The sequence below is a fragment of the Colius striatus genome, chromosome 8 (genome assembly GCF_028858725.1).
Source record: "Colius striatus isolate bColStr4 chromosome 8, bColStr4.1.hap1, whole genome shotgun sequence".
Classification (NCBI taxonomy): Eukaryota; Metazoa; Chordata; class Aves; order Coliiformes; family Coliidae; genus Colius; species Colius striatus.
The window spans coordinates 24224541-24248694 of record NC_084766.1 but is presented as its reverse complement, the minus strand read 5'-3'; the positions used below and the strand labels follow the sequence as shown (position 1 = coordinate 24248694).

General features: G+C 62.0%; 3 protein-coding genes across 8 annotated transcripts; 1 reads left to right on the top strand and 2 right to left on the bottom strand.

Annotated features, from left to right (window-relative positions):
* Positions 1–37: 37 nt before the first annotated feature.
* Positions 38–2327, bottom strand: EXOSC1 (exosome component 1). 3 transcript variants are annotated; one of them, XM_062001430.1, is made up of 8 exons: positions 2268–2327; positions 1873–1997; positions 1635–1709; positions 997–1085; positions 747–780; positions 567–617; positions 371–455; positions 38–270 (listed from the first exon to the last, which is right to left on the bottom strand). In XM_062001430.1, exons 1-8 carry the CDS (start codon positions 2296–2298, stop codon positions 164–166), a joined length of 597 nt encoding a protein of 198 aa, XP_061857414.1. In that variant the 5' UTR covers positions 2299–2327; the 3' UTR covers positions 38–163. The 3 variants fall into 3 exon arrangements, with proteins under 3 accessions (XP_061857414.1, XP_061857415.1, XP_061857412.1); XM_062001431.1 differs by having other exon boundaries at positions 1882–1997; XM_062001428.1 differs by having other exon boundaries at positions 38–455; positions 1882–1997.
* Positions 2328–2986: 659 nt separating this feature from the next.
* On the top strand, positions 2987–8491 carry ZDHHC16 (zinc finger DHHC-type palmitoyltransferase 16). 4 transcript variants are annotated; one of them, XM_062001731.1, is made up of 10 exons: positions 2987–4995; positions 5232–5426; positions 5633–5721; positions 5894–5922; positions 6100–6233; positions 6428–6475; positions 7063–7148; positions 7410–7533; positions 7607–7677; positions 8030–8491. In XM_062001731.1, exons 1-10 carry the CDS (start codon positions 4717–4719, stop codon positions 8142–8144), a joined length of 1170 nt encoding a protein of 389 aa, XP_061857715.1. In that variant the 5' UTR covers positions 2987–4716; the 3' UTR covers positions 8145–8491. The 4 variants fall into 4 exon arrangements, with proteins under 4 accessions (XP_061857715.1, XP_061857714.1, XP_061857717.1 ...); XM_062001730.1 differs by having other exon boundaries at positions 6097–6233; XM_062001733.1 differs by lacking the exon at positions 6428–6475.
* Positions 8492–8800: 309 nt separating this feature from the next.
* MMS19 (MMS19 homolog, cytosolic iron-sulfur assembly component) lies at positions 8801–23997 on the bottom strand. Its single transcript, XM_062001535.1, has 31 exons — positions 23862–23997; positions 19535–19583; positions 18852–18952; positions 17250–17335; positions 16901–16975; positions 16347–16416; positions 16034–16162; positions 15792–15853; positions 15445–15531; positions 15071–15145; positions 14720–14797; positions 14333–14471; positions 13518–13672; positions 13281–13359; positions 12927–13052; positions 12524–12605; positions 12082–12179; positions 11686–11826; positions 11347–11502; positions 11059–11158; positions 10789–10891; positions 10604–10678; positions 10343–10469; positions 10153–10253; positions 10022–10078; positions 9755–9941; positions 9582–9664; positions 9325–9489; positions 9188–9247; positions 9007–9107; positions 8801–8930 (listed from the first exon to the last, which is right to left on the bottom strand). The coding sequence occupies exons 1-31, from the start codon at positions 23962–23964 to the stop codon at positions 8903–8905; spliced, it is 3078 nt and encodes a 1025-aa protein (XP_061857519.1). The 5' UTR covers positions 23965–23997; the 3' UTR covers positions 8801–8902.
* Positions 23998–24154: the final 157 nt, after the last annotated feature.

Genomic DNA, 24154 nt, shown 5'->3' with positions numbered 1-24154 from the left:
CCGCCCTGCTGGGCTGTCCCTGAGCACAGCACACAGCTTCCAAAACATATTTATTATCCAGTAATAGAAATGTACGCTGGGAGAAAGGGCCCGTGGGGCTGTTGCAGCCTTTTGCTCAGGAGGAGAGTGGAGCCCAGCAGCCCCCAGGGCCCCGCAGAGCCCGTTACGTCTGCAGGAACTGGGGCTGCACACGGGCCACCTTACGGAAGTCCTTGGTGTGTGTCCGTGGGCACTGCATCTCGCACCAGCTGATGGGCACCATCTGCACCCCTGGGGACAGCACATGGCTCAGGGGATCCCCTGCCCAGAATCGAGGTCCCCTGTGTGGCAAGGGGGGGGCTGCATGGGGTGACCCAGGGCTGGTCCCTACCTGCCTCGCTTCGTGCCACTACGACGCCCAGCTCGTTCTCTGCCGTGCTCAGCAGGTAGTTGGACTGCGCGTCCCCCAGGGAGATCTGGGCGGGCCAGGGTTAAGGGAAAGGCCTCCAGCAGAGACTGGAGCAAACCTGCCGGTCTGGCAGGCCCTCCTGGTGCCAGGGGAAAGGACACAGCAGGAGAAAGGATACAACTTTAGCCAGGACTATGTCCCCAGGGCGGAAACTCTTGTACACTTCTACCTGCATGGGAGAAAGCCAGCAAAAACCCCACAGTGTGTCAGGGGCTCAGCAGCAGCAGGGCAAACATCCCCCACCAGCAGAAGGCGGTGGCAGCTGCAGCAGAACAGTCACTGACAGTGCCTCACTGACCTTATCTTTCTCCGTGGCTCGAATATCTTCTCTCCTGAAAGAGGAGATGGAGGGATTTGAGTGCCAGCAAGCGAAGGCAACTCGGCAGCCCAAGGCAAGAGCTGCCCCGGCAGCCCTGGGCACTCGCCAGGAGCTGCTGGACACTTGCCTGGTGCTCAGGGCAGAGTTCTCCCCGAAAAAGCCTTCCTCCCCCCACGAGGGTGGGGTGCTCAGACACCCCGTCTCACAGGGAACCCAGCCTGCTCCCTACCGTATGGTCCCCCGGAAGGTAGATTTCAGCGGCGTGGATCCAACGTACAGGATGTGCACCTTGGCAAAGCGGGAGTTAATGCTGCAGACCTGCCCGGAGGAGAAGGGGGATGAGAGCCTTCACCCCAGGCCCAAAGGGCAGAGGGCGGGCTCAGGTCTCACTGGGACTCCTGTGACCAGAGGTGGCACAGCTGGCAGCGAGCCAGGCAAGGAAGATGATACTCATGCAATTCAAGACACAGGATAAGGCTGAGACCTGCTGTGATCCCAGTTCCTCTCCCACCAGTGGGACTCTAAGGAAACTAATCCCTGTGCTGGGACACCATTTCCCCCAGCTGCCCCAGGCCCTCCCTACCCCAGAGACTTCTGGAAGGGAGAGGAAATAAAAACCTCCCCTCAGCCCACTGCAGTCTCAGGGTTGGTGAAGTCAAGAAGCAGGTGTCCCCATGCCAACACTGGCTGCTTGGTGAGCAAGGGGCCCAAGGGAGCCACCAGCCTCTGCCCTGCCAGGGACCATCTGGAGGGCACTAACGAGCCATGGGGCTCCTCAGCCCACTCCACACAAGCCCAGGAGCACAGGTCAGCCCACAGCTGAGCGCGCAGATGTGTGGTTCAGCATCACAGCACATGCCACTGTACCTTGCACGTGACCACGGCCCCCACGTCAGGCAGGAGCTGGGACTCGGCGTCCCTCACCACCGACACCACAGGCAGCTGTTGGGCAGCAGACACGGGGGTCAGCTGGTGGACGGTGCGGGCCCGGGCTCGCCGCTGGCTCCGGCTGGACCCCGGTGGAGCCCAGTTTCCCCACGGGGACGGGGCCGCACAGCCGCGGCGCCGGGCAGCCAGCTCTGGGGACAGGCAGCGTGTGCCCTACCACGCTCACCCCGCTGTCCTCGCTCCTCTTCTCCAGGCAGCCAGCAAGTGAGGAGAAGATGAAGCCGTGCCGGGTGTAGGTCCCGCTGCCAGCCGTGGCCTCCTCCGTGCTGCACAGCCGCTCGCCTGCAGCACAGGGGCTCAGGGGCCGCCCCGGCGGCGCGCCCGCTCCCGCACCCCGTGCGCCGCAGCGGCCCCGGGCCGCTCCCTCCCCGCATCCCCGGCACAAACCCGCCTCCCCGAAGCCCCTCACACATTCCCGAGTCCCAGACACGCCCCACCCCGGGCCACCCCGATCACGGGCCCGCCCGCCCCCGGAGCCGCGTCCCCCGCTGCGGGCATCCCCGCGGGCATCCCCGCGCCAGCCCTCCGCGAGCCGCCCGCGCCCGCACTCACCGGGGACGCAGAACCGCACGGGAGGCGCCATGTTCGCTGCTGCGGGTTCTCCCGCAGAAAGCCCTCCGCCTATTGGTTGCCCAGCGGCAAGGCCGCTCCGTAAGCGGGGCGGCTATTCGCTCTCCCGACATCGGCGGGGCGCGCTGCCCGCTGGGAGCTGTAGTCCGGCGCCGGCCGAGGGCGCTCCCCGGCATGCCGCGCGTGGGCGGCGCGCCGGCGCAGTGCGGGGGCGGCGGGCGCTGCCCGCGGCCGGGACCGGGGGCGCGGCGGGACGGCGGGGATGGAGGCAGCGGGCGGCGCGGCAGGTCGGCTCCCACTGCGGCGTGCCGGGGGCCCGGCGGGGGCTGGGGCGCTGCGAGGAGATGGGGGGGCTGGGAAGCAGTGGGGGTGTGCTGAGGGCACGGAGAGGCTGAGGGGGCTGTAGGGCTGAGAGGTGATGGGGGCCGTGCTGTGGGATCGGAGGCTGACGGGGCTGGGAGGCAGCAGGGGGCTATCCTGTGGGCCTGGAGAAGCTGAGGGGGCTGGCAGGCAGTGGGGGTGTGCTGAGGGCACGGAGAGGCTGAGGGAGCTGTAGGGCTGAGAGGTGATGGGGGCCGTGCTGTGGGATCGGAGGCTGACGGGGCTGGGAGGCAGCAGGGGGCTATCCTGTGGGCCTGGAGAAGCCGGGGGAGCTGTAGGGCTGGAAGGTTGGGGGAGGGTGCGCTGTGGCCCTGGAGGAGCTATGGGGGGGATGCTAGGGCTGCCATGAGGCTGGGGATCCCGGGTGCCATGGTGCCGGCTGCAGAGGGGCTTTAGGCTGTTGGCGCGGGCACCTTTACGCGGTGAGGCTGGGTGCTGTGGAGCCCGGTGCCACTGGAGGGTGCCACAGGGCTGAGGCTGGGAGGCTGGACCCGGCAGGAGCAGGGCCCTGGCTGTGCCTGGCGGGTGCTGGATATGCTGTCTCTATCCCCGTGGGCTCAGTGCCCGCTGGGACATGGGGAGGGCAGTGGGCAAGGCGAGGGCCTGTGGCTGTGCAGTTTTCTGCAGGCGGGTGCCTGGGGACAGAGTGGGGTCCTGTCCTGGGGCTGGCTGTCTGCCTTCTCTGTGGGCTCCCTGCTTAGCAGCTCCAGACTGCTGTAGATGAGGAAACGTCCCTGGGGGGCCAGGAGACCCTGTGTGCATGGAGGGGAGGGCTGACCCCAGGACTTGCAGCTGGCTGCAGCGTTTTGTCTCAGCTCACTGACAGCATGGGGACGGGTGCTCCCCGAAGGCTGCACAACAGAAAATTGCCACTTCACTTCATACCTGATGTGTTGCAGAGGAAAACTCTTGGCAGAGTCAAGGAAAAATGAGGGGAAGGGGTGGCACTGGGGTTTGCATATTCCATCTCTCCATTACCACAGTGCAGGAAACCTGGGCAGGAGCCACACCTGTGACTTGGGGTGGGCTGGTGTGTCTGGCGTTCTCCTGTGCAGTTGTTCCCAGCCTTGGGGTCAGCCCCAGGGCAGAGGGAAGCCCTTGGCTCCTTTGGACAGTTCATCTGATTGCTGCAGCCCCTGCCCTTCCCCTCTGTGCTGCTGCCCAGGGGCTGTGCGGTGGGTACAGTGGCACAGGGAGCCGGTCCCTGCTGGAAGCACTCTGTGGTGTGGCAACACCGCTTGGCACTGTGCCGGGGCGAGCACTTGGCCCAGGCTCAGAACGTGCCTTGGCAGGACCCCGGGGCAACCTCGCTGCTTAATATTGATGGGCATTGCCAGCATGGAGGCCTGGGGGCCCCAGCCCTGCAGATCATTTTCCCAGCTGCTGTCCCAGCTCAGGTTCCTCCTCGCTCCCAGCGCAGCTTTGGGGTGGGCCGGAGGCTCAGCAGCAAGGGAGCGCTGCCTTGGCCAGGGGCTGCCTCTCAGCCACTGCTCCACAGGTCTGTGCCGTCAGCCAAGTCAGAGGCAGCTGAGGGAAAGGAGGAGGTGTTGGAGCTCTCACAGTGGGGCTGTGATGTCGGGAAAAGTACAGGTGTCCTCTACAGCTTGGTCCAGATGTTGAGGTGAAGTAGCATCCAGACACTGCTTTTAGGGGTGAGAAGGGCTAGGGGAGGAGGGGTGATCCTGGCCCAGCCCTTCCATGTACACCCTGTGCAGGTTCCACTGTCCCTGAACCTGTTGAGAAGGGCTGGGTCTGGGATCATCCCTGGAACTGGCCCAGCATCCTGGATGCCCGTGCCTTCTCTGGTTTCTTCTGAGTCAGACTCTCCGTGTCACTCCCCCCGGCCCCCTCCCCGCTGGGAAAGACGAGATGAGACCAGAAAGGATCTGAGCCCAGACACCAAGGGGCCTATGCCCCATGCTCCGTGCAGCCAGCCATCCTGGCGACGGCGGCCCCACAGCCTCCAGGAGTTGGGGCTGAGCTCGCCCCACTCTGCTGCTGCCAGGCAGAGCGGGCGCGGGGACACCCTTTGGCACCAGGCAGCCCACCCATGCCAAGCTGCCGTGCGTCCCGCAGGCACGGCGCGGCGGGGATGAGGAGCCGGCAGCGGGCGTTCGCGGCCGGGATGCGCCTGCTCCTCAAGTGCCTGCGGCTGGGCCGGCGGCGGCGGTTCAAGCTGGTGCGGCAGGCAGGGCAGCTCTGGCACTACGGGCGCCTCTGCCTACGCTCCCTGCTCTACAACTCCTTCACTGACGGCGACGTGGTGCTCGACTCCCTCTTTGAGCCCGTCTACTGGCTGGTGGACCATGTCACGCGGTGGTTTGGCGTGGTGAGTACCCTTGGCGTGGCCAGGACCATCGCTGGGCAGAGGCAGCCAGCTGTGGGGCGAGCGTGCTGCTGGGGCAGCCGAGCCACAGGGCTGCCTGTGCTGTAGGCAGGAATGGAGCGGCGAGCTCCTCGTGGGGTTTGCATTGGCTTCCCGTGCCCATATCCAGCCTGTGCCTCTCCCTAGGTGGCGAGGGGCAGGCGTTGTCCACTGTAGTGACCCGGCCCCCTTTCCTGCAGGTGTTTGTGGCATTGGTGATCGGGCTGACGAGCTCCATCGTGGCCATTGTGTACATCTGCCTGCTGCCCCTCATCCTGCAGACATACACGCCTGCTTGGATCTGCTGGCACCTCGCCTACGGACACTGGAACCTCATCATGATCGTCTTCCACTACTACATGGCCATCACCACCTCGCCTGGGCACCCACCACAGGTGAGACACCCACAGGCAGCACAACCTGTCCCAGCTGGGCACCCCACAGCCAGCCCGCTGGCATCATTGCAGGAGGCCCCCTCCAGATTGGGGCAGCTGGGCTGGGCAGGGCAGTGCCAGGGGGAGGTGGGGGGTCCTGGGGCAGGTGGGAAGCAGGGGACAGGTGCAGGGCTTGAGTGCACAAATCTCTTCTGCCCGGTGCGCAGGCCAAGGACGATCTCACTGGCGTCTCCATCTGCAGGAAATGCATCGCCCCCAAGCCAGCTCGCACCCACCACTGCAGCATCTGCAACAGGTGGGGCTCTCTGCCCCCTGCAGCACTCAGAGCAGCCTCCAACACCCTCCCATTGCCCCCTTCCCCACTACTCTGACGGCTTCTTGGCTGGTCTCTGGCAGGGCGGGGGGGCTGCCTGTCCCCCCAGACATAGCACTAGCACTGACAGCAGTGTTGCTCTCCTTCCTCCCAGGTGTGTGCTGAAGATGGACCACCACTGCCGTATCCTTCTGCAGCACTAACCCAGGCACTGCCCTGGGGGCAGCCAGCCCTGCTGCACCCCCTCCCCTGCTCCAGGCTCTCCTGGGTCAGACAGCATGGGGAAGAGTCCACCTGGTCCCTCGGGGGGCTCCGGGCACGTGGGCTCTCACAGTTACATCTCTTTAACCCCAGAAGCAGCCTGGCTAAACAACTGTGTGGGGCACTACAACCACCGCTACTTCTTCTCCTTCTGCCTCTTCATGACCATGGGCTGCATCTACTGCAGCATCAGTGGATGGGAGATGTTCCGGGACGCCTACGCAGCCATCGAGGTGAGCAGCAGCCCCAGCCCCACACACACCCTGGGCCCACAGAACCAGCCCGGGACAGCCCTGGCCCTGTAGTGACTTTGCTTCCTCTCTGCCTCCTGCCAGATCCCTGGCTGCCCTGCTCCTGTGTGGGGGGAAGGGGGAAGGGTCTCCTCCTCTGAGCCCTGTAACTGGTGCCCTATTTTCCATCCCCTTAGAGAATGAAACTGCTTGAGAAGGAGAGACTAAAGGTGGCTGCCAACCAGGTGGGACATCCCTGCCCCCCAGCTGCTCCAGGCAGTGCGGGGTAGAGCTGCCTGGGGGGCTGAGGCCTGCTTGGGGCCTTGCTCTCGAGGAGCACCCCACAGCCAGAACCATCCCCCTGCTCCTCTCCTCTTGGCAGGACAGGGCTGGCCGAGGGGCTCTTGCCATGCTCACTGCCTCCAGCAGCTCAGGCTCTGCTTCCCTCTGCACCCAGCTTCAAGGGGCAGTGGCTAGGGGCAGCTGCTTGGCATGTGCTGTTCAGGCCCTGCTCTCCTGGGGAGGCTGCAGCACTGCAGATGCATCTCTCCCTTAGCATCAGCTGTGGTGTGGTGTGGTGTCCTGACACTTCCCATGGCTGCTGCCTGCCCCCCTACCTCAGCCCACTGCTTCTTGTCCATGTGCCTGTCTTTCTGTCCCCGTGGCTGTCTCAGGCTGCCTCCCCCTTGCCCTCCTGTTGTGTTGGTTCCAGACACAGTCCTTTGTGCTTGTCAGAACTCTGCAGCAGTGAGGGATGCAGCAGTCCCTGCCGGGTTTCAAGCCCTAAAGCAGTTTGGGTAACCTCCCCGCTCCCTCTCTGCTCCTTTTTCAGACTTACTACCAGACCCCACCACCCACCTTCTCCTTCCGCCAGCGAGCCTTCCACAAGAGCGTGGTCTACCTCTGGGTACTGTGCAGGTAAGGGCACCCTGGGGCTGGGGGAAGCCACATGCAGCCCCCTAGCCTGTCATATTTCTCCTTCTCTGCCTCCCTGGGCTGGGCTGGCTTCCTCCACTCTGGGGCCAGAAGACAGATTTTGGTGCTCTGCTGTGGGGGATTACATGAGCTGACACCCCCCTGCAGCTGTGGGTGGGGGGAGGCAGCTGCAGCCTCCAGCACTAGGGAGGAAGGGCAGGCAGGCAGGCCTGTGTGCTACCTGCCAGCCCTTGCCGTCCCCAGCTCGGTGGCCTTGGCCTTGGGTGCCCTCACGCTGTGGCACGCTGCCCTCATCACCCGGGGGGAAACCAGCATTGAGAGGCACATCAACAAGAAGGAGAGGCAGAGGCTGCAGAAGAAAGGCAAGGTGAGTGCAGCCTGCGGCACAGGGAGGGGGCTGGGGCAGGGCAGGGCCTGACATGCACCTCCCTGGCCTGCAGGTCTTCAGGAACCCCTACAGTTACGGCAGCTGGGATAACTGGAAGGTGTTCCTGGGTGTGGACGTGCCAAGGTAAAGCCCTGGGGAAGCCCCTGCCCAGGATGGTGGTGGCTCAGCAGTGTGTGGGGTGCTGGGACAGCAGGGCTCTTGGCGGGCAGCAGGGGCAGAACAGAACAGTGTCCTGTGCCCTGCGCTGCTCCAGGCTTTGCATGGCACAGAGGACCTGGGCATTGGCTGCCTGTGGCTCCTCAGCCCTGCTCCAGGCCAAGCTCTGGCCCAGCCAGCACTCTTGCCAAGAAGCCTCGCTGAGGAGCTCAGCCACGATGGCAGCTCAGGGGCAAGGTTCCCAGCTCTGACCCAGCTCTACAGCCAAGAAGCCCCAAGACTTCAACTCTTTGCTGCAGCCCCACTCTTCTCCCCACAGGCACTGGCTCACTCGTGTCCTGCTGCCCTCTCCTCACCTGCCCCACGGCACAGGCCTGAGCTGGGACCTGCCCCCCTGCGTCAGCAAGCACCGCACCCCACTCCTGGCCCTCTGAGGCCCAGGCACTGCAGCTGTCTGTCCCCGCAGGCAGGGGAGCGCCCGGGGCCCCGCTCCACCACCGTGGCTCTGTGGCCCAAGTGCCCAGCGGGTGCTGGCACGCGTGGCCGAGCGCAGCCAGAGCCCTGGGAAGGCTGTGGAGTGTGTGTGGGGTGTGGAGGCTGCAGGCAGCCCCGGGGCCAGGTGGCAGAGCTGCGGCCCCGGCTCTGGCCCAAGGTGCTGCCCTCACTCACTCAGAGGTAGGGCCCAGCGTGGGGCAGGGCCTGGCGCAGAGGGTGGCAGCCCTGCCCCCAGGACCCCCAGGGAGCCTTTTTAACACCACCTAATAAATATCCTTTTTTGTAAGGGCGCCTGGCTCTTTACCCTGGTGGGGGGCACAGACTCCTGGAGCCAGGGGAGAGGAACCCCCACCCTCCCTCAATCTGCACAGAGGCCCACGCTGCACAGAGCCTCCCACAGCATTACAAAACAAGAGAGATTTATTCCTGCGGCGCGGGGGCTGCCACAGGCCGGGCGTGTGCACGGGCCTGCCCCCGCCCCTCCCGGGGCAGGCTGCCCCTGGCTGTGGCAGAGCCTGGGCCCCACACCAGTGCACAGCCCCTGCCCCAGGGGCCGGGCAGGTGCAGCAGGGAGAGTGCTGGCTGCCGGCCGCGGTTCCGTGCCGGGCTCCCTGGGCCTGTGCCGGTGGTGGGGGGCTCAGCGGGTGAGCAGGGCCCGGTGCAATGGTCAGTCAGCACAGGGAGGGTCGCAGGGCGCTCACCTGCCCGGGCTCCCCAGCAGGAACCTGTGGAGACAGGAATGGTGCCATCAGCTGCAGCCCCCTGCACCAGCCCCCCACAGCCCCGGCCCCGTGCACTCACCATTCCCCCCGCGCTGCCACCGCCTCCTTCCGCACCAGCCGCTTCTTGTCGTCCAGGGGCTTGGCCAGTGCCCGGATAACTCGGGCCTTGTATGGGAGCAGCTGTGGGACAGAAAGGTCTCGTGGTGAGAGGAGACGTGGAACCCCCTTGTCCCTCCCCACGCAGCAGCAGGACCACTCACCACTACTGTGGGCAGGCTGGTGAGCGCGTGGGCACAGCGCAGGGCAGCGATGCGGACAGCCTGGAAGAGAGGGAGGTGAGGGCAGGGACAGAGGAAAGGAGAGAAGAGGATGAGAGGGGAAGGAGGGGCACACGCACCATGGCGGGGCTGGAGGTGAGGCTGAGGAACTTGGTGACCAGTGTGTCAACGTGCAGGCTCATGATCTGGGGGGCTTCGAGCAGCAGCGGCTGGAGGCAGCTTAGGGTGGAGAGCTGCACCACACGGTCTGAGCAGGACAAGGCCTCGAGCAGGAGGGAAAGCAACTGGAGCAGGAGGACGCACAGGAGATGTGAGTAACCCCCAGCCTCACGCTCTGTGCTGCCACAGCCCAATCCCTGCTGAGGCTGGTGCTCACCGTGGGCAGCTCTGTCACCAGCACAGGCTTGGGGAGGTGGTTGAGGACGTGGGACAGGCCCTTCAGGTAATTGGCCTTCACCTCTGTGGGAAGCAGAAATGGTTATGGGCAGTCAGGTTAGAAGGGGCAGATGCTGCGGTGGCCCGGGTATGAGGTGAGGGGTGGGCGCTCACCGGGGCCAGCCCCGTGGAAGCCCTGCACCAGCTTGGGGACGTTGTCGGTGAAGAAGCGCTGGCGGAACATGATGCGCAGGTCGGCGTGGCAGCCCTTGTGCAGCACGTCGGGGGCCTCAGCCATGAGCAGGGAGAAGCCATCAGCTGCAGCAGGGCCCAGCTCCGCATCACCCAGCAGCCCCAGCACCTGTGGGGCACAGCCCTGAGCAAGGGCGGCGCTGGCAGCGGGCAGCGCCTCGGCCCGCAGCTTCCCCTGCTGCCATGTACCTTGTCCGTCAGGAGGGAGCTCAGGGGGTGGTAGCGCAGCACCAGGGCTTTGGTCACCTGTGCAGGCAGAGAGTCAGCGCCCGGTCCGTGCCCCCAGCTCTGCCCCAGCTCGCACCCAGGCTCAGCCTTACCCACAGCAGCAGTGTGAGTGCCTGCCTCCGGCGGGGACCCTCTGCCAGCCCAGGCTCCAGCCTGTTCACTGCAAGCTGCAGGATCTCATCCAGCTGCTGACCTGGGGACACAGAGGGCACAGGCTGAGCCCCTCCCCTGCCAGCAGTGGGCAGGGGCCCATGGCATCCTGCCCAGCCCCAGCCCCCTTACCCGCCGGGTGCTTGTTCACCAGCCCCGCGAAGCACTTGGCGGCCGTGGTGGCTGTGAAGGGGCAGTTGCAGGAGCAGCTCAGCGCCAACAGCTCCCGGAGCAGACGTTCCTGCTGAGGAATTGCCACCTCGAAGAGATACAGAGCATGTTATGGGCCAGAGCCATAGCTGCTCCCCTTCCTGCCTGTGGAGCTTGCCAGGGACCTGGGCAGGAGGGCACTGGGTCAGGCCCCCTCTCCACACTGCCCCCCTGCCAACTTACATTGCGGGGCAAGGAGCAGATGAAGGCCATGAGGAGGACAACCAGCCGTCTCTGTGCCTCCAAGGACTCCCCATCCTGTAGAGGAAGAACAGCATATATGTCATTGCATTCTTTGCTGCCAGCCTGCACTGACAGCCCATTCCCTATCCCTGCTCTGGCACCCCAGCCCCAAGCATCCAATGCACCTGGAAGGGCTGGAAGGAGCAGGGAAAACTGTTCTGGGGCAGGAAAGAGACCTCTCCATCCAGGAAGAGAGGCACCACATGGGACACACTCTGGGCAGCCAGCCTAGGAGAAAGAAGACATTGCAATGTGCTGCTCTGGGAGGGTCACTGGGGAGCTCCTGCGTATCTCCCAGGAAGGACAGGGTCCCCCCAAATAAGCATCAGTGAGGGGATGCAGACTGCCCTGTCCCCATGACAGCGTGCCCAGTGTCCCACCCCAGCTTCACTCACTCAGGGCTCAGGTGAGTGGTGGCAGCGCTGATGACAGGGACCATAGCAGCCAGCACCTCCTCCTCCAGCAGTGCTTTGCCCAGTAGTGAGTGGGTGCTCTCTGCGGGCAGAGGGAGTAAGGGGATGTGCTGGAGCCCACTACTCCGAGGTAGGAGGTGGGCACGGCCCCTCTACCCACCCCAGCCCTGGGCCATGCAGGGCCAAGGGCAGCAGCAGCAGGGCTGGTGGCAGGGCAGGGAGCCCAGAGAGCTGCAAGCGCTCCCCTCGGCCGCTCCAGCTCACACCTACCTTGCATGGCAGCCTGCAGGGCCATGGCCAGCAGGCAGGGTACCACAGTCTGGTGGTAGTACCAGTAGCCCTCCATGTCCTGCTGGCACTGCAGGGCCACACAGTGCAGGCTCTGGCACACTGACACCATCTCTCGGGCACTCCCAGCCTCACTCCCTGCAGGGAAGAGGCACCACCACATCAAACAGCCGCAGCACTCATCCCCAACCCACGTCAGGATCCTGGGCCATGGTGGCCCTCCCTGCTTCCCATCCAGGGCTGGGCTCACAGCCTGACCCCAGGCTCCTGGCACTGCTGCCCCCATCTCTTCCCCCAGGAGCAGGGCAGCTCCTGCGTTACCTTTCTGCACCTTGCGCAGATGCTGCAGCAGGACTGGGACTGTCTCCCTCACGATGCTGGTGTGGGTGGACACGGCTGCCAGCGCCTGCAGGCAGCGCTGCCGCAGGGAGCGGTGCTCGGGGGAGCTCTCCTCCTGCCGTGCTGCAGAGCAAACGCACCTCAGAGGGGTGCTGGGGTCACCCCAGGCCCCCTCACCCACAGCGCGCAGGGCAGATGGTGTGAAGCAGCAGCCCAGGCCCAAGGAACTCTGCCCTCCCTGTGCTGACTTCCCCAGGAAAGAGCCACCGACCTATGCCAGAGGGTATAGCCCCACTGCCTGGTGGAAGCAGAACTGGGATGAGACAGGCTTCACCCCAAAACCGGACATCACTCCCCTCCCAAGGCTGCCAGCCTCACCTGACTGCAGCTCCTCTTCAAGCCTGGGTACCATGAGTCCACAGAAAACCTTCGGGTAGATGAGGGCCAGAGATCCAGCTGCCTCCATCGCTGCTTCGCTGCCAGGGGAGAGTGGGAGGGGTGGTGTGAGCACTACAAACCCTGCTGCTTGTACACCACCTGCACACATCTGGGCCAAGAGATGCCTCCAGAAGCCCACTTTTCGGCAATCTGCCTTTTCACCACACCAAAAGCCAGAGCAGGTGGCTTTGAAAGGCCCAGTCTTTCTAATTTCCATCACAGAAATCATCTGGTTTATCCCTTTGCTCCTACACCCACGTGGTCTTTTAGTTCTGCCAGTTCCCAGGCCTTCCCCCAGACTACAGCCCCTCTCTGCAGCCACAACAGGCTGTTCCTCTCCCCAGAGCCTGGGTGATGGCAATGGTGCCAGCCAGCCCCTCACCTGCTCTGGGAATCCTCCTCACGTAGAGCGAGATGGATGAGGTGATCCACAACCAGCTCCAGGTCGGAGGGAATCAAGAAACCTGCAACAAGAGCCGTAGATGAATCCTGCCCTTGGCCAAAGGCCAAGGTGCTAGTGTTCTGGCCAGCATCTTCTCCCCTTGCCCAGGCTAACAGCAAGGCAGCAGCATGCCAAACACCGGAGATACAAAGTGCCCAACACAAAAAACATGAGAAAGCTACCAAGTGTCTTTGGAGCTCATGGCCTGGGTAGAAGAATGCTGCCACTGCTCCTGTGCACGTACAGGCAGCAGGTGAGGATGTCTCAGCAGCCACGTGGCACTGTGTCGCTCAGAGCAGGACACCACCTCCCGCTGCCTCCCCAGTGGAAACCAGGCACCAACCTTGCAGGGAGCCCAGGACAGTCAGTGCCCTGATCCCAACCAGCTGCAGCTGCACACTGGAATCCGTCAACGCTGAGAACACCACAGAGCAAACTGGTGCTCGGAGTGACAGCAGAGTGCTCTCGTCTGGAGAGAGAGGCACAGAGTCACTGCCTGTCACTCCAAAGCCACCCTCACAGCACCGGACAGACCCTTCCTGTGGTCCTGCCAGTGGACACCCAATCATGTGGGGCCCCTCGGGCACAGAGCCACCCAGGGTCAGTGAGCTTTCCCTGTCAGCACATAGGAAGGTGAGGGCAGAGCCAGCAGCTCCCTGGGACACAGGTGTCTCCAGACAAGACCAGCATGCCTCACCTTCTTCCACATGTCCCCACTTCTGCTGCAACTCGAGGAAGCCCAGCAGCATTTCCAAGATTGTCCTCCTCTGGCTGCTCTGCAGGGAGACAAAGGTGTAACCCAGCCCCCGTCAGCGCTGGGACACAGCTGCGCCTCAGCCCGGCGTGGCCAGGCCAGGGGCTGCGCACAGCCAGGGAAGGAGTCCGGCTTTGGCACGCCACTCCCAGTAAGCCCTGCTGCCCAAGGTGCCCTCACCTGCAGGTGCTTGGTGTACTGCTCCAGGAGCAGGGGCAGGACGCTGCGGGTGAGGCAGTGGTAGGCGCGGAGGGAGGCCCCCGCTGCCGCCTGCAGCACTTTGGCGCTCGGCCACACCAGCTTCATGTCGGGCTCACACAGGTGGTGCCTGCAGTCTGAGATAGCCCAGGCATCAGCTGGTCCTGCACGGCTCCTCTGCCCCACACGCAGCCATGGGGCCGACAGTGGGATGAGGCACACTGCCAGGGCACAGCCCTGAGCCACTGCACACACCTCCCGCCACACTGACTGCCCCTGGAGCTGCCTCCCTCCTGGCACTACCAACCCCACACCGCCTGCCCCTGGAGCTGCCTCCCACCTGGCACTGTTTGCTCCTGGAGCTGCCTCCCACCTGGCACTGCCTCTCTCCACACTGCCTTCTCCCTGGCACTCCCTCCCCCCGCACTGCCTCCTCCCTGGCACTGCCTCCCCCCGCACTGCCTCCCCCCATACAGCCTCCCCACACACTGCCTGCTTCTGGAGCTGCCTCCCACCTGGCACTGCCTCCCCCCATGCTGCCTTCCCTGGCTCCTGGTGTGGCCTCACACCTCCCAGCCCCAGCAGAGAGGGAGGCAACTCAATCCAGCAGGCAATTCCTACTGTGCCCCCTTCACCCTTCCTGCAGACTGTTATCTGGGAGAAGGCAACAGGAACTGTGAGGACTAGAAAGAGAAGGAAAGAGGCTTCAAAGAGGAGAGGGCAGATTTCTAGCTAGGAGCAGGAGCACAACTGCAGGCCTGGCTGCTGGGGGCAGGGTAGGTCTCTCTGCTAGGTACCTTGCAGGATGCTGCTGAGGAAGGAGTCCAGCAGGTCCTCTGAGTCGGGGCTGAGCACGGAGCGGGAGAGACAGGCAGAGAGGGCATGTAGGGCAGCCAGGCACTCGGCCTCCACCTTCTCACTCGCCGTCTGGAACACCTGCAGACGAGGCTGCAGGTGAGCCCAGCTCCCTGCTGAAGGGCTCAGCCTCCTGCCTCACTGCCCTCCTGCTTCCAACATGCAGTGTAGCACATTCAAGCCCCAGGGACATGCCTGTGACACCCCTTCCTCCCCTTTTCAGCTGGGGCTGCTGGGAGCTATGGGCCCTGCCTAGTGTGGCTGTCAAGTCCTGCTCAGCAGGAGCCCGACTGCGGTGGGGCATTTGATAGGGGTCTTGCAGGACTCACCTCCCTGCGCAGAGATGACCAGAGGCTGGGGAGAAATTCCTGCAGCTCCTTCTGCCCATAGCTGGCACAACAGGCAGTCTGCAAGAGCGAGCCAGGAGAAAGTATCAGAGAGAAGCCAGGGCTGGGAGGACAGAGAACAGGGACACTGCCCATCCTGGCAAGCCCATGCTGAACTGCATGAACTGCTCAAGGGAGAGGAAAAGAGGAAAGGGCGATGCAGGCCAAACTAGGACTCTGGAAACTGTGGCTCTGCAAGGGAGAGCCTCTAGCTGGCAGGGAAAAGGGCTCAGAGGAGGCTGCTGCTGTCCCAGCCCAGCTGTGGGATGAAGAGAATAGAGGATCCCTCCTTACCAGAGTCTGTAGGGAATCAAGCTTGGCACTTTGCAGCTCCGAGTCCATCTTCTCGATGAGCAGAGGAAGGAGGAACTGCAGAGAGAGGCACTTAAGACTCAGCCCACGCTTTGCACCACCTTGTCCATGACCCTGCAGGGCTGTAAGCTCAGCCTCTGCCCGGAGAGCAGAGGTGGAGGGATACCTGCAACAGGCAGCCCCTTCCCAGGGTGTCTGTGTCAGCACTCTCCCCATGCCCAGCCCCAGAGGAGACAGGGCTGCCATAGTGCAGACTCCTGGTTCCATGGAGCCATAGCAGGAGCTGCAGCACTACAATATGCAACCTGTGCTCGAGGAACAGTGGGATGCTTAAGAAGCCCCCAGGAGACTCCTACCTCAGCAAACTGGGGTGTGGAGGCCAGTACAGCCCGGAGGCTCAGGATCAGGTCTTCTCTCTGGATGCCATGAGGGTCATTGGGGGGCTGGAAGGGAAGTAGAGAGAGCATGTCAGGAAACCTCTCAGCCCAGTCATCAGCTAAGGCCACCACCTCATCTCCAGGGAGCCACACCAGCTCCTGCTGCCAGCTCAGCACCAGCCTGTCAGCCTGAGTACCACAGGTCACAGCTAAACACTGCCCAGCCAAGACTCCTGACCACCTTTCCCACCTTCCCCCTGAAGGAGTGGATATGGCCCCCCAAGAAAACACTAGAAGAGGCTGTGGCACAGAGCAAACTCACTCACGGGAGTAAAATCAATGGGGAAGTAACACGATGTCACTTCAAACAGTTCCTCCACAAAGGGACCTGCAAGGACAGAGGATGTGAGCAGAGATGCTGGGCAAAAAAGGCAGGCTGGCTCTGCAGCTCCTAAAGCATGTCAGGGGCAACCCCAGCCCTGGCCAGACCCAAGGGCCGTCCCTCCAACAGCTGAGAGAAAAAGTAAGGTGTCCCCCAGTCAGCATTGCACGGCAGGGACGGGCTCACCCAGGGCATAGTCCTTGGCAATGAGGTCACGCACAATCTGGAAGGCCACCAGCAGGTTCCGGGGATCCTTCTCCCCATCCATCACCTGGATGAAGCCGAAGGTGAAGTCGGCACCGAGGCCTTTCAGCTCTGCAGGAAGAAGGAGCATGAGCAGATGTAGGACACCAGACCCCACCAATGTGGCACGAAATCAGCCCGGCTTTCCTAGCACTGCAGCCCCTCCAGCTCTCCCCAGGCAGAGCAACAAAGGTGACAGTGAGCCATCCTCCCAGCCCAGCCAGCCCCAGGGTGGCTCTGTCATCTGCCCTCTCACCTTCCTCTCGACTGCCCATGAAGTTGGTGATGATGCTGTATACTGTGTGTCGGTCCAGCTGCAGCAGGGACTGGTGAGAGGAGCAGAACAATCAAAACAAACTTTCACACACCACACAGCCTTGTGACCCACCACTCAAGAGCAAAACTCCCAGCAGCTCAGCTGCTGCTTCCTGGCACCGGTCCCATTCACCACATGCAAAGCCATGGCAACAGAACATGAGTGTGGCCACGGCTACACGAATGCACCATCACAGTCAGGCCAGGGCTGCACGCACTGCCCAAGGCCTCCCCAGCATGAGCAATCTAAAACTGGAGGAGAATTTGGGTGCTGAGGGCACTTAAAACACAGCCTGAGGAACAGAGCAAAGGAAATAACTGCCCTGGGGCTGAGAGAAGAGAGGACCAAGGGCCAATAGGACGCTCTGCAGTGAGCCGTGCAGTCTGCAAGCTCAACAGGAGCTCTGCACAGCGCTGCAGCATGCGCCTGGCCCACGGGACAGGCAGCCCAGCCCTCCCCACACCCCCAGCAAGGTGGGAAATCACATGGCTCACCTGCACATGCACCTCCTGGAAGATGGCTTTGAGGACAGACACCGCTAGCCCTGGGGACAGCACCTCACACATGCTCTGGGGACAGGAAAAAAGCAAGCATGCGAAAACCGTGACGGCAGCCATGTAACAGCACGAAATCAAGGGGGCAGGCAATGAAGGCCGTCTCCTCTCCCCTGGCTCTCTGCACAGCAGGAGTGGGGAGGAGACAGGGCAACACCACAGGCAGGAGCTGACAGCCCAGCTGGGCCCAGCTCCATACGCTGCTTCAACCTGTACCCAGGTGTTGCACCTCCCTGGCACTGTTGTGGAGCACATCCCGGTGCTGCGGGGCTGGGCAGTGTGAGCTCACCAGCGCTCGGAGGCCTTGGAGCACCGAGGGGATCACAAGGTGATGATCTTGCAGCCGGTTCTCATAGAACAGGACCAGATGGAGCACTGTCAGAAACAGACAGCAACGTGTGTTAGTCTCGGGGAGCGCAGCTGCTCTGCCAGCAGCCAGATGGAGAGCTGGCACACCGCAGGCTGCTGAGCGGGACAAACTGCCACTGCCGGGGGCACGCCCTGGCTCCAACGCCTTTGCCCTCCCCCGTGAACAACCCACACCCGAGCGTCGCGGGGCAGCACCCCCGGCTGCTGCTGAGGCGCTGTAGCCGCCGGCAAGCGCATGCCCCAGCCTGCCCGGACGCGTGTGTGCAGCCCCCAGCAAGCGCCCGCTCAGCAGGGGCGGGAGGACGGCGCGGGGCGGGAGCAGCTCCTGCACCTCCGGCTGCCCCGCACCCGGCTCCAACACGCGTTCCCGGCCCCTGACTCACGGCCACAGGCGCCTGCACGCCCCGGCCCCGGGGAGAGGCCACAGGAAGCGGACTGGAAGAGCCGGCTGACAGCATCCTGTGCCCACAGCCCCTGCAGAAACTCACCCCCGCGAGGCGGCCTGACACAGCGCCTGACAAGTGAACTGCGTGAGGAGGGACACGAGGAGGGGCGGGCCGAGCTGCGGGTTTCCCAGCTGCCACCGTGCCCAGCCCTGGAGCCGGCTCTGCCCACCCTCCTCCAGAGCTCCTGCTGACTTGGCTCCAACCCAGTTCAGCTGCCCTGACCCTGCCCAGCGTCCCCACTGACACTCCCCAACTCCAGCTGCCCCTCCGGAGCTCCCCAGCCCCCAGCACAGACATCACGCCTGACTCCAACTACACCAGGAGCTGGTCTGGCCGTACTCTCTCTTCACAGCTGCTCTCAGCCCTACCTGGCACCAGTCTGAGACTGGCAGCCAAATGCCAAGGACTGAGCACCTTTTACTTCCATCCTTCCCGTCCTCCACTGCACTTACTAGCTGGAACCCTGATCTTGCCAGCCTGCTGGCACAGGTTCAGCTACCCATCGGCAAGGCTCACAGGTCCAAGTCTACGTTTGGCAGCACTTACTGGCTTCCCCCACCACCAGCCAGTGACTTTAGGGCATTTAACACAGCCAAACCTCCTCCTTGCCTCCATGAATGGGGCATCTGTCTCTCCCACCCCAGCCCTTCACTCTCATCCTTATACTGATTTCCCTTCCTCACAGGCCTCAGGGTTCCCCCAGAGTTAACCTGGGCAGGGTGTAGGGATGTGGTCTCACTCGCTTTGTGAACAAGGGTTTTCCTGCACTGATTCACCACCCCAGGATTTTGACAGGCAGATGTGTCCCCAAGGCATCCCACGTGGTGCTGAGCACACCAGGGTGCACAGCACCCACACACTGCTGGGGGCACTGGCTGCAGTCCGGGGCCTTGGCGTGTTCAGGGGTGGTGGGGTTGGCAGAAAGGCAACAGCATGAGGCCCCATGGCCCCTTTGGACTTTGACTCTTGAAAGGCATATACAAAGCTGCCATGGTGCTAAATCAATCCCTTTGCCAGCTGCAGGGCAGACATTGGAGGTACAGGCTTTGCCTCTGACCTGCTGCAGCAGCCCTTACCTTCCTTCTCCTGGAGCAGGGAGTAGCACTGGAGCAGGACCTGTGACAGCAGCTGGATGCCTCGCCCTCGTGTCCGAGGATCTGTGTTCTCCAGGCATGACCTGGCCCGAGTGGGGAGAGAGCCCAAGAGGCTTGTTGTGAGCAGAGACACGGGAGCAGGAAACACATCCTGTGCAGACACTCCATAAAAACAGTCTGGGCAGGGCCCTGACTCATGGGCAGGGTAAGAGCAGCCAGACTCCCCTGTCCCTGACTGCGCTGCACACACACAGCCGGCCACACAGCCACGCAGCAATCCACTCAGCTTCTCAAGCCAGACCAAGAAATTGCTCTTGCACTGTGCTCTGCACCTGAAACTCTGGTTCTTGAGACCACAAGAGCTGGAAAAAGGCAAAGCCTCTTACAATGATGCAAACTCAGCCCCCAGCTTGGGAGAAACGAGCCTCTGTGAGTCCGAGGCCATGACAGCTTGGAGACAGAAGCCAAAGCAGAGTGCCAGCCACTGGTAACATGGTGACATGCAGCTGTGTGAGCTGCTCCAGCCTCACTCTTTCCCAAACAGGTCCTGGGAGGCCAAACACCATCCTGGATGAGCATGCTTTTCCTTCTCCCCGGCTCTCCTGGAGGGAATCTCCTCTGCAAGCTCTTTACACAATGTAACACATGTTTCAGGCTTTTCTTACCCCAGAGCTTCAACAAGCTGCAGTACAGTCCAGCTTCCATCTTTCAGCCCTGGAGAAAGGAGGGAAAGAGAGTAAACCAATGAGGCTGCCAGGCTGTGGGAAGGGCCCCAGCAGGCCAGCAGGGAAGGCTGCCTGGCTGCTGGCACCTCATGAAGCACCACAAGAGCTGGGTGAGTTCAGCTCCTGCCTCCAGTCCTGCCTGCAAACACGCCTGGGATCGAGAGTAAGCAGCCAGGGGAAACTTGCCAGCATGTTGCCTCTGCCCTCTTGACGCAGCCTGGCTGCATCCATGACCAATGCATGGCTCCCCAGAAATGCCTCACTGTGCTCTGCTTTGCTGAGATGCCAAAAATCACTTTTCCAACATGAGCAAGCTGAGAATAGACAGAGGACAGCTCCCCAGGTGCTTCCCAAGACAGAAGAGGCTGAGCAAACTAGCAATCACCCAGCTGCCCACCTTGGCTCTGCCACCTCTGCACCATGCTGAACAAGACTTGCACAAACTCCCTCCAAGACGGAGGGCAGGGAGGAGGGCAGCTCTGTGGGCAGAGGAAGATGAAGTGTTGGGACTCCTGGAGCCTGTTTCCAGCTTTGACTCAGAGACACCCCACCAGGTTGCCTCACTCACCTTCTGCCTTGCAACTCAACTGGAGGAAGAGTCACTTCTAGGGAGGTTTTGGTAAGAACCTGCTGCATCCTACATGAGCCTTGGCAGAAGGGCAGGTTCCCCACTTCCACCACGCACTGCCAGCGTGATGCCTTTCCAGTTGGAAAGCTCTGAGTATGTCCGGTGGTCAGACACGGGGTGGGGAGGTAAGGGACTGCCTCACCTCCAGACCCCTAACCTGTAGCTCAGGTAGCAAGAGACATTGCTGAGAACAAGCAGCATCCCTCGCCCTCTACCTGAACAAAACAGGTTTCCTCCAAACAAAAAAAGAAAAAAAAAAAAGTACGTTCCAGTCACTGAGACTGACAGAACTTGCCCAGTAGCACTTCTGGGCACTCGAGGGCTCTCTTCGTACCTCTGCCTTGCTGAAGTCTTGCCTGCACAACTGACAGGGCACCCACTTCCTCAGAAGCCTAAAGGTTTCATTTGGGGCTTTCCTAGGGATTGCTCAGCCATTGTCTCTTGCCATTGCAAGCATTTACCAGTTCTTCCTCAGCACTTAATGTCAGCATTAAGTCACACTGTTGATCAGAGAGTGGCCTCTGGGGATGGGAGAAGGGATTTCTGTTTCCTGACAGCAGGCAGCCCTAACTCCACCACTCCAATCCTGCTCCTGCTTCGCACAGTGGGGATAGGGAGCCTGGGCTGAGGGACAGAACAGACATGGGAAGCTGCAAGGAGCCCAGCAGGTCACAGAGTCGACAGGCACAGGCTGAAGAAGGGTACAGTGCTGGTAAAATCTCTTGTAGTGGAACAACAGCAGAGCAGCAAGTGGATGCTGTGCACCAGCACCAAGCAGAGCAGGCTGCTGGGAGAGCAATTCACACCCAGCACCTCACTCTGCGAGCTCCTCAGAAGCCCTCCCCAGTGGCTCAGGGGCACCAGAAGGACTGAGACAAACGCTCTCTGTGGCCAAGCACTCTGCCCCTCTGTGTTGTCAGACACCGAAAGCAGCAGCTACAGAAAGCTGCTGGTTTCCTTATAAACAGGAAGGAGTTGAGGTGCAATGATCAAACCACCCTGGTCTCTCACTGTTCAAACTCGGGCTGAGTACTGGCCCTGCTCTCAGGGCCGTGGGAGGGGTAGGGGACCCCTTTGCCTCACGTGGAGTGGCCCTTCCAGTGTGAGCCACCAGTGGCCTCCTGCTCGCAGGCAGAGCTGTGCGGGCCACAGCTTAAGCACAGGCACAGCTGTCATTGGACCTGCCTCATCAGCACAGCAGTGAGCCCCAGAAACTTCTGCCTCCACATCTGGCAGCAGCACATCCCTGAGGTTAACTTGCCAGCACTCCCTTTAGCAGGAGGGCTGCCTTCCTATTCGTGTGTTCCCATAGTCCCAGAGGCTGCATTAATACCTGCAACTACTCTGCTCTCTTTCCTGACACCTCTTCCCCCCTTTCACAGTGTCCTTCCAGACATTATTCACTTCTGCAGGCTTTCCACTGTCTCCCCCACACCGTTCTAACGTGAGCACAGTATTCACAGGGAGTGTGCAATGGGTTTCTGTAACAGCAATGTCCTTTTTTTTCCAGCTTTTAATAAAAATCTCAGCCTCCTTCTGCCACCCACTGACCTGTGCAGCCCAAGCTGCCCACGACAGCACTGAGGCCTTTCTCTCACTTGCCAGGTTATGCTCAGTTTAGTCCTCAGCAGCACATGGGAGAAGCTCAAAGGCCTTCTTCCCAACAATTGCACAACAGACACAAGGTTGGGAAAAAGCTTCCCCCTTCGCTCAAGGATACATGATGCAACTGAATACTTTCTGATCCTATATGAGGTCAGAGGGGCCAAAGGACACTTGCCAGCTCCCTCACTTGTCAAAGTGTGGGTTGGTCACAAGCACAATATGGCTGAGGAGAGCCTGGGGGCTGTGGGGGTGGGCTCTTCTCTTTGAATGTCTTTGACAAGACAAAACTCACTCTGCGCACTTCTGTACCACGACCACAGATGACAATGGCAGTTGTAATGTTACTTTTCCCTGCCTCTATCCCAAATATGGCAGAGGCTTTCTGTAACTCTTTTGCAGCATCTTGAATGTCACACAATTAAGTGAATCCCTCAGATTTCCTTGGTGTTCTTCACTTTGTGTTACACAGGCCATTGGGTTACCTTCCCATTTCACCGCCTCATCTCATCACCAAGATACCATGGATCAGCTCACAACCGGATCACTTCACAACCCCTCAGTCTTGGTAAAGGTCTATAAGCCACCTCTATGTGTAATGTAACCTACACAGTCCTCCTCTGCTTCTGCAACTCCTCTGCAGGCCGTGCTGAAGCCACTGCCTAGAAACACAAACACACTGCCTCATCCTTAGAAAGCCACATTCCTGAAACTGAAAATCCCTAATGTAACAAAGTCACCAAGTTGCTGCTCAAAGCAGAAAGATAAATTATCCAAGAAAACCTAACGCTTCAGGCCCTGCCAGAAAAGGACACAAAACCACTGTGAGGGCAGTCAGAGCCTGGGCCCCAGAAGCAGGGGTAAGCAAAGCGTGCACATCAGTCACCTTGCATGGCACTTCAGCAGGGCCAGCAGCTCTCTTCCCACTGGCACTTTTCCTGCCATCCCCCCTGGCCAGCCACACCAAATAACACTTACAGCAGCTCCCACTGCACCCCAAACCTCCTGTGCTGGGCCTGCAGCCTCATGCTCCCATCAGTTCACACAGCCCATGCCGTGTCACAGAATCACAGAATGGTGGGGGTTGAGATCAACCAGCCCAACCCCCTGCTAAAGCAGGTTCCCATCAATCAGGTCACTCAGGAACATGTCCAAATGAGTTTGGAAACCTCCAGAAAAAGAGCCTCCACACCCTCCCTGGGCAGCCTGTGCCAGGGCTCCCTCACCTCAACAGCAAAGAATTTTTTTCTTGTGTTTAAGCGGAACTTTTTGTGTTCCAGCTTTTGCCCATTACCCCTTGTCCTGTCACTAGACACTAAAAAAAGTGTTACCCCATCCTCCTGACACTCACCCTTTAGGTTACTTATAGGTGTTCATGAGCTTCCCTCTCATTCTCTTCTTCTCCAGGCTAAACAGACTCAGTTCCCACAACCCTTCCTCATAAGAATGATGCTCCAGTCCCCTGATCATCTTGGTGGCCCTGCGCTGGCCTCTCTCCAGCAGTTCCCTGTCCCTCTTGAGCTGGGGAGCCCAGAAAACCGCAGTGTCCCCCCCGGCCCTGAAGCCCCATTCCCTACTCCAGGGCTGCCCTTGGCACTGCCAGCAGACTGAACACCTTCGATCCCCTGCCATGCTCTGGACCCGCCATCTAAAACTCTGATCCATCCCTCAGCCCCACAACTCTGCCTCCCCCCGAGCTGCCGACCACCCCGCATTCGCCCACACCCGCCTCTGCCTCGCCCCCAGAGCCTCTCACCCCGGCCGCCCCCCACACCTCCCGCACAGCCCCTACTACTCAGCCCGCCCTCCAAGGCCCAGCTCGCAGCCGCAGGCCCTCCCCATTCCCCACAGCCGAGCTCCGCACTGCAGCCCCGTGCCCGGCCGCACAAGCCGTGCCCGGCCGCACAAGCCGTGCCCACGCCTCGCGCCCTGCCCCGCAGCCCCACGCTCCCGCGCAAAGCCCCTCCCACACCCCCGCGTCCCGCCCCACCGCGCCCGCCTGAGGCCCGGCCCGGCCCCGCCCCGCCCGCCTGGTACCTGCCGCCACCTCCGCGGCGCTGCCGTCCCGCTTCCCAGCCACGAAGTCCTGGACGGAGGCGGCGAGCGCCTCAGCTCCCGCGTCGGCCCCGGCCGCCGCCATGACACCCCGCGCGCAGGGCAGCGGCCGCCGGCCGTCCCGCCGCGCGCATGCGCCGGGGCCTCGCGCCGCGGCAGGGGGAGGAGACCGGGCGCGGGCACGCGCCGCGCACGCGCGCAGCGGGAGCACCACCCCCCCACGCCCCCTCCCACGCCCACCCGCGGGGCGGAGGGATCCGCGCGCGCGCTACGGC

Excerpts from the sequence above, each read along its gene's own strand:
- MMS19 (XM_062001535.1), bottom strand. The coding sequence starts at position 23,964 with ATGGCGGCGGCCGGGGCCGACGCGGGAGCTGAGGCGCTCGCCGCCTCC. Across the intron at positions 10,892-11,058 it reads ACCACTCACCTGAGCCCTGA|GCTGGCTGCCCAGAGTGTGT; the intron begins GTGAGTGAAGCT and ends TCTTTCTCCTAG. Across the intron at positions 9,490-9,581 it reads TGGTGACAGAGCTGCCCACG|TTGCTTTCCCTCCTGCTCGA; the intron begins GTGAGCACCAGC and ends CTCCTGCTCCAG.
- ZDHHC16 (XM_062001730.1), top strand. The coding sequence starts at position 4,717 with ATGCCAAGCTGCCGTGCGTCCCGCAGGCACGGCGCGGCGGGGATGAGG. Across the intron at positions 5,722-5,893 it reads CACTGCAGCATCTGCAACAG|GTGTGTGCTGAAGATGGACC; the intron begins GTGGGGCTCTCT and ends CCTTCCTCCCAG. Across the intron at positions 6,234-6,427 it reads ACGCCTACGCAGCCATCGAG|AGAATGAAACTGCTTGAGAA; the intron begins GTGAGCAGCAGC and ends CCATCCCCTTAG.
- EXOSC1 (XM_062001428.1), bottom strand. The coding sequence starts at position 2,298 with ATGGCGCCTCCCGTGCGGTTCTGCGTCCCCG. Across the intron at positions 1,710-1,881 it reads AGAGGAGCGAGGACAGCGGG|CTGCCTGTGGTGTCGGTGGT; the intron begins GTGAGCGTGGTA and ends GCTGCCCAACAG. Across the intron at positions 618-746 it reads GAGCCACGGAGAAAGATAAG|GTAGAAGTGTACAAGAGTTT; the intron begins GTCAGTGAGGCA and ends TCTCCCATGCAG.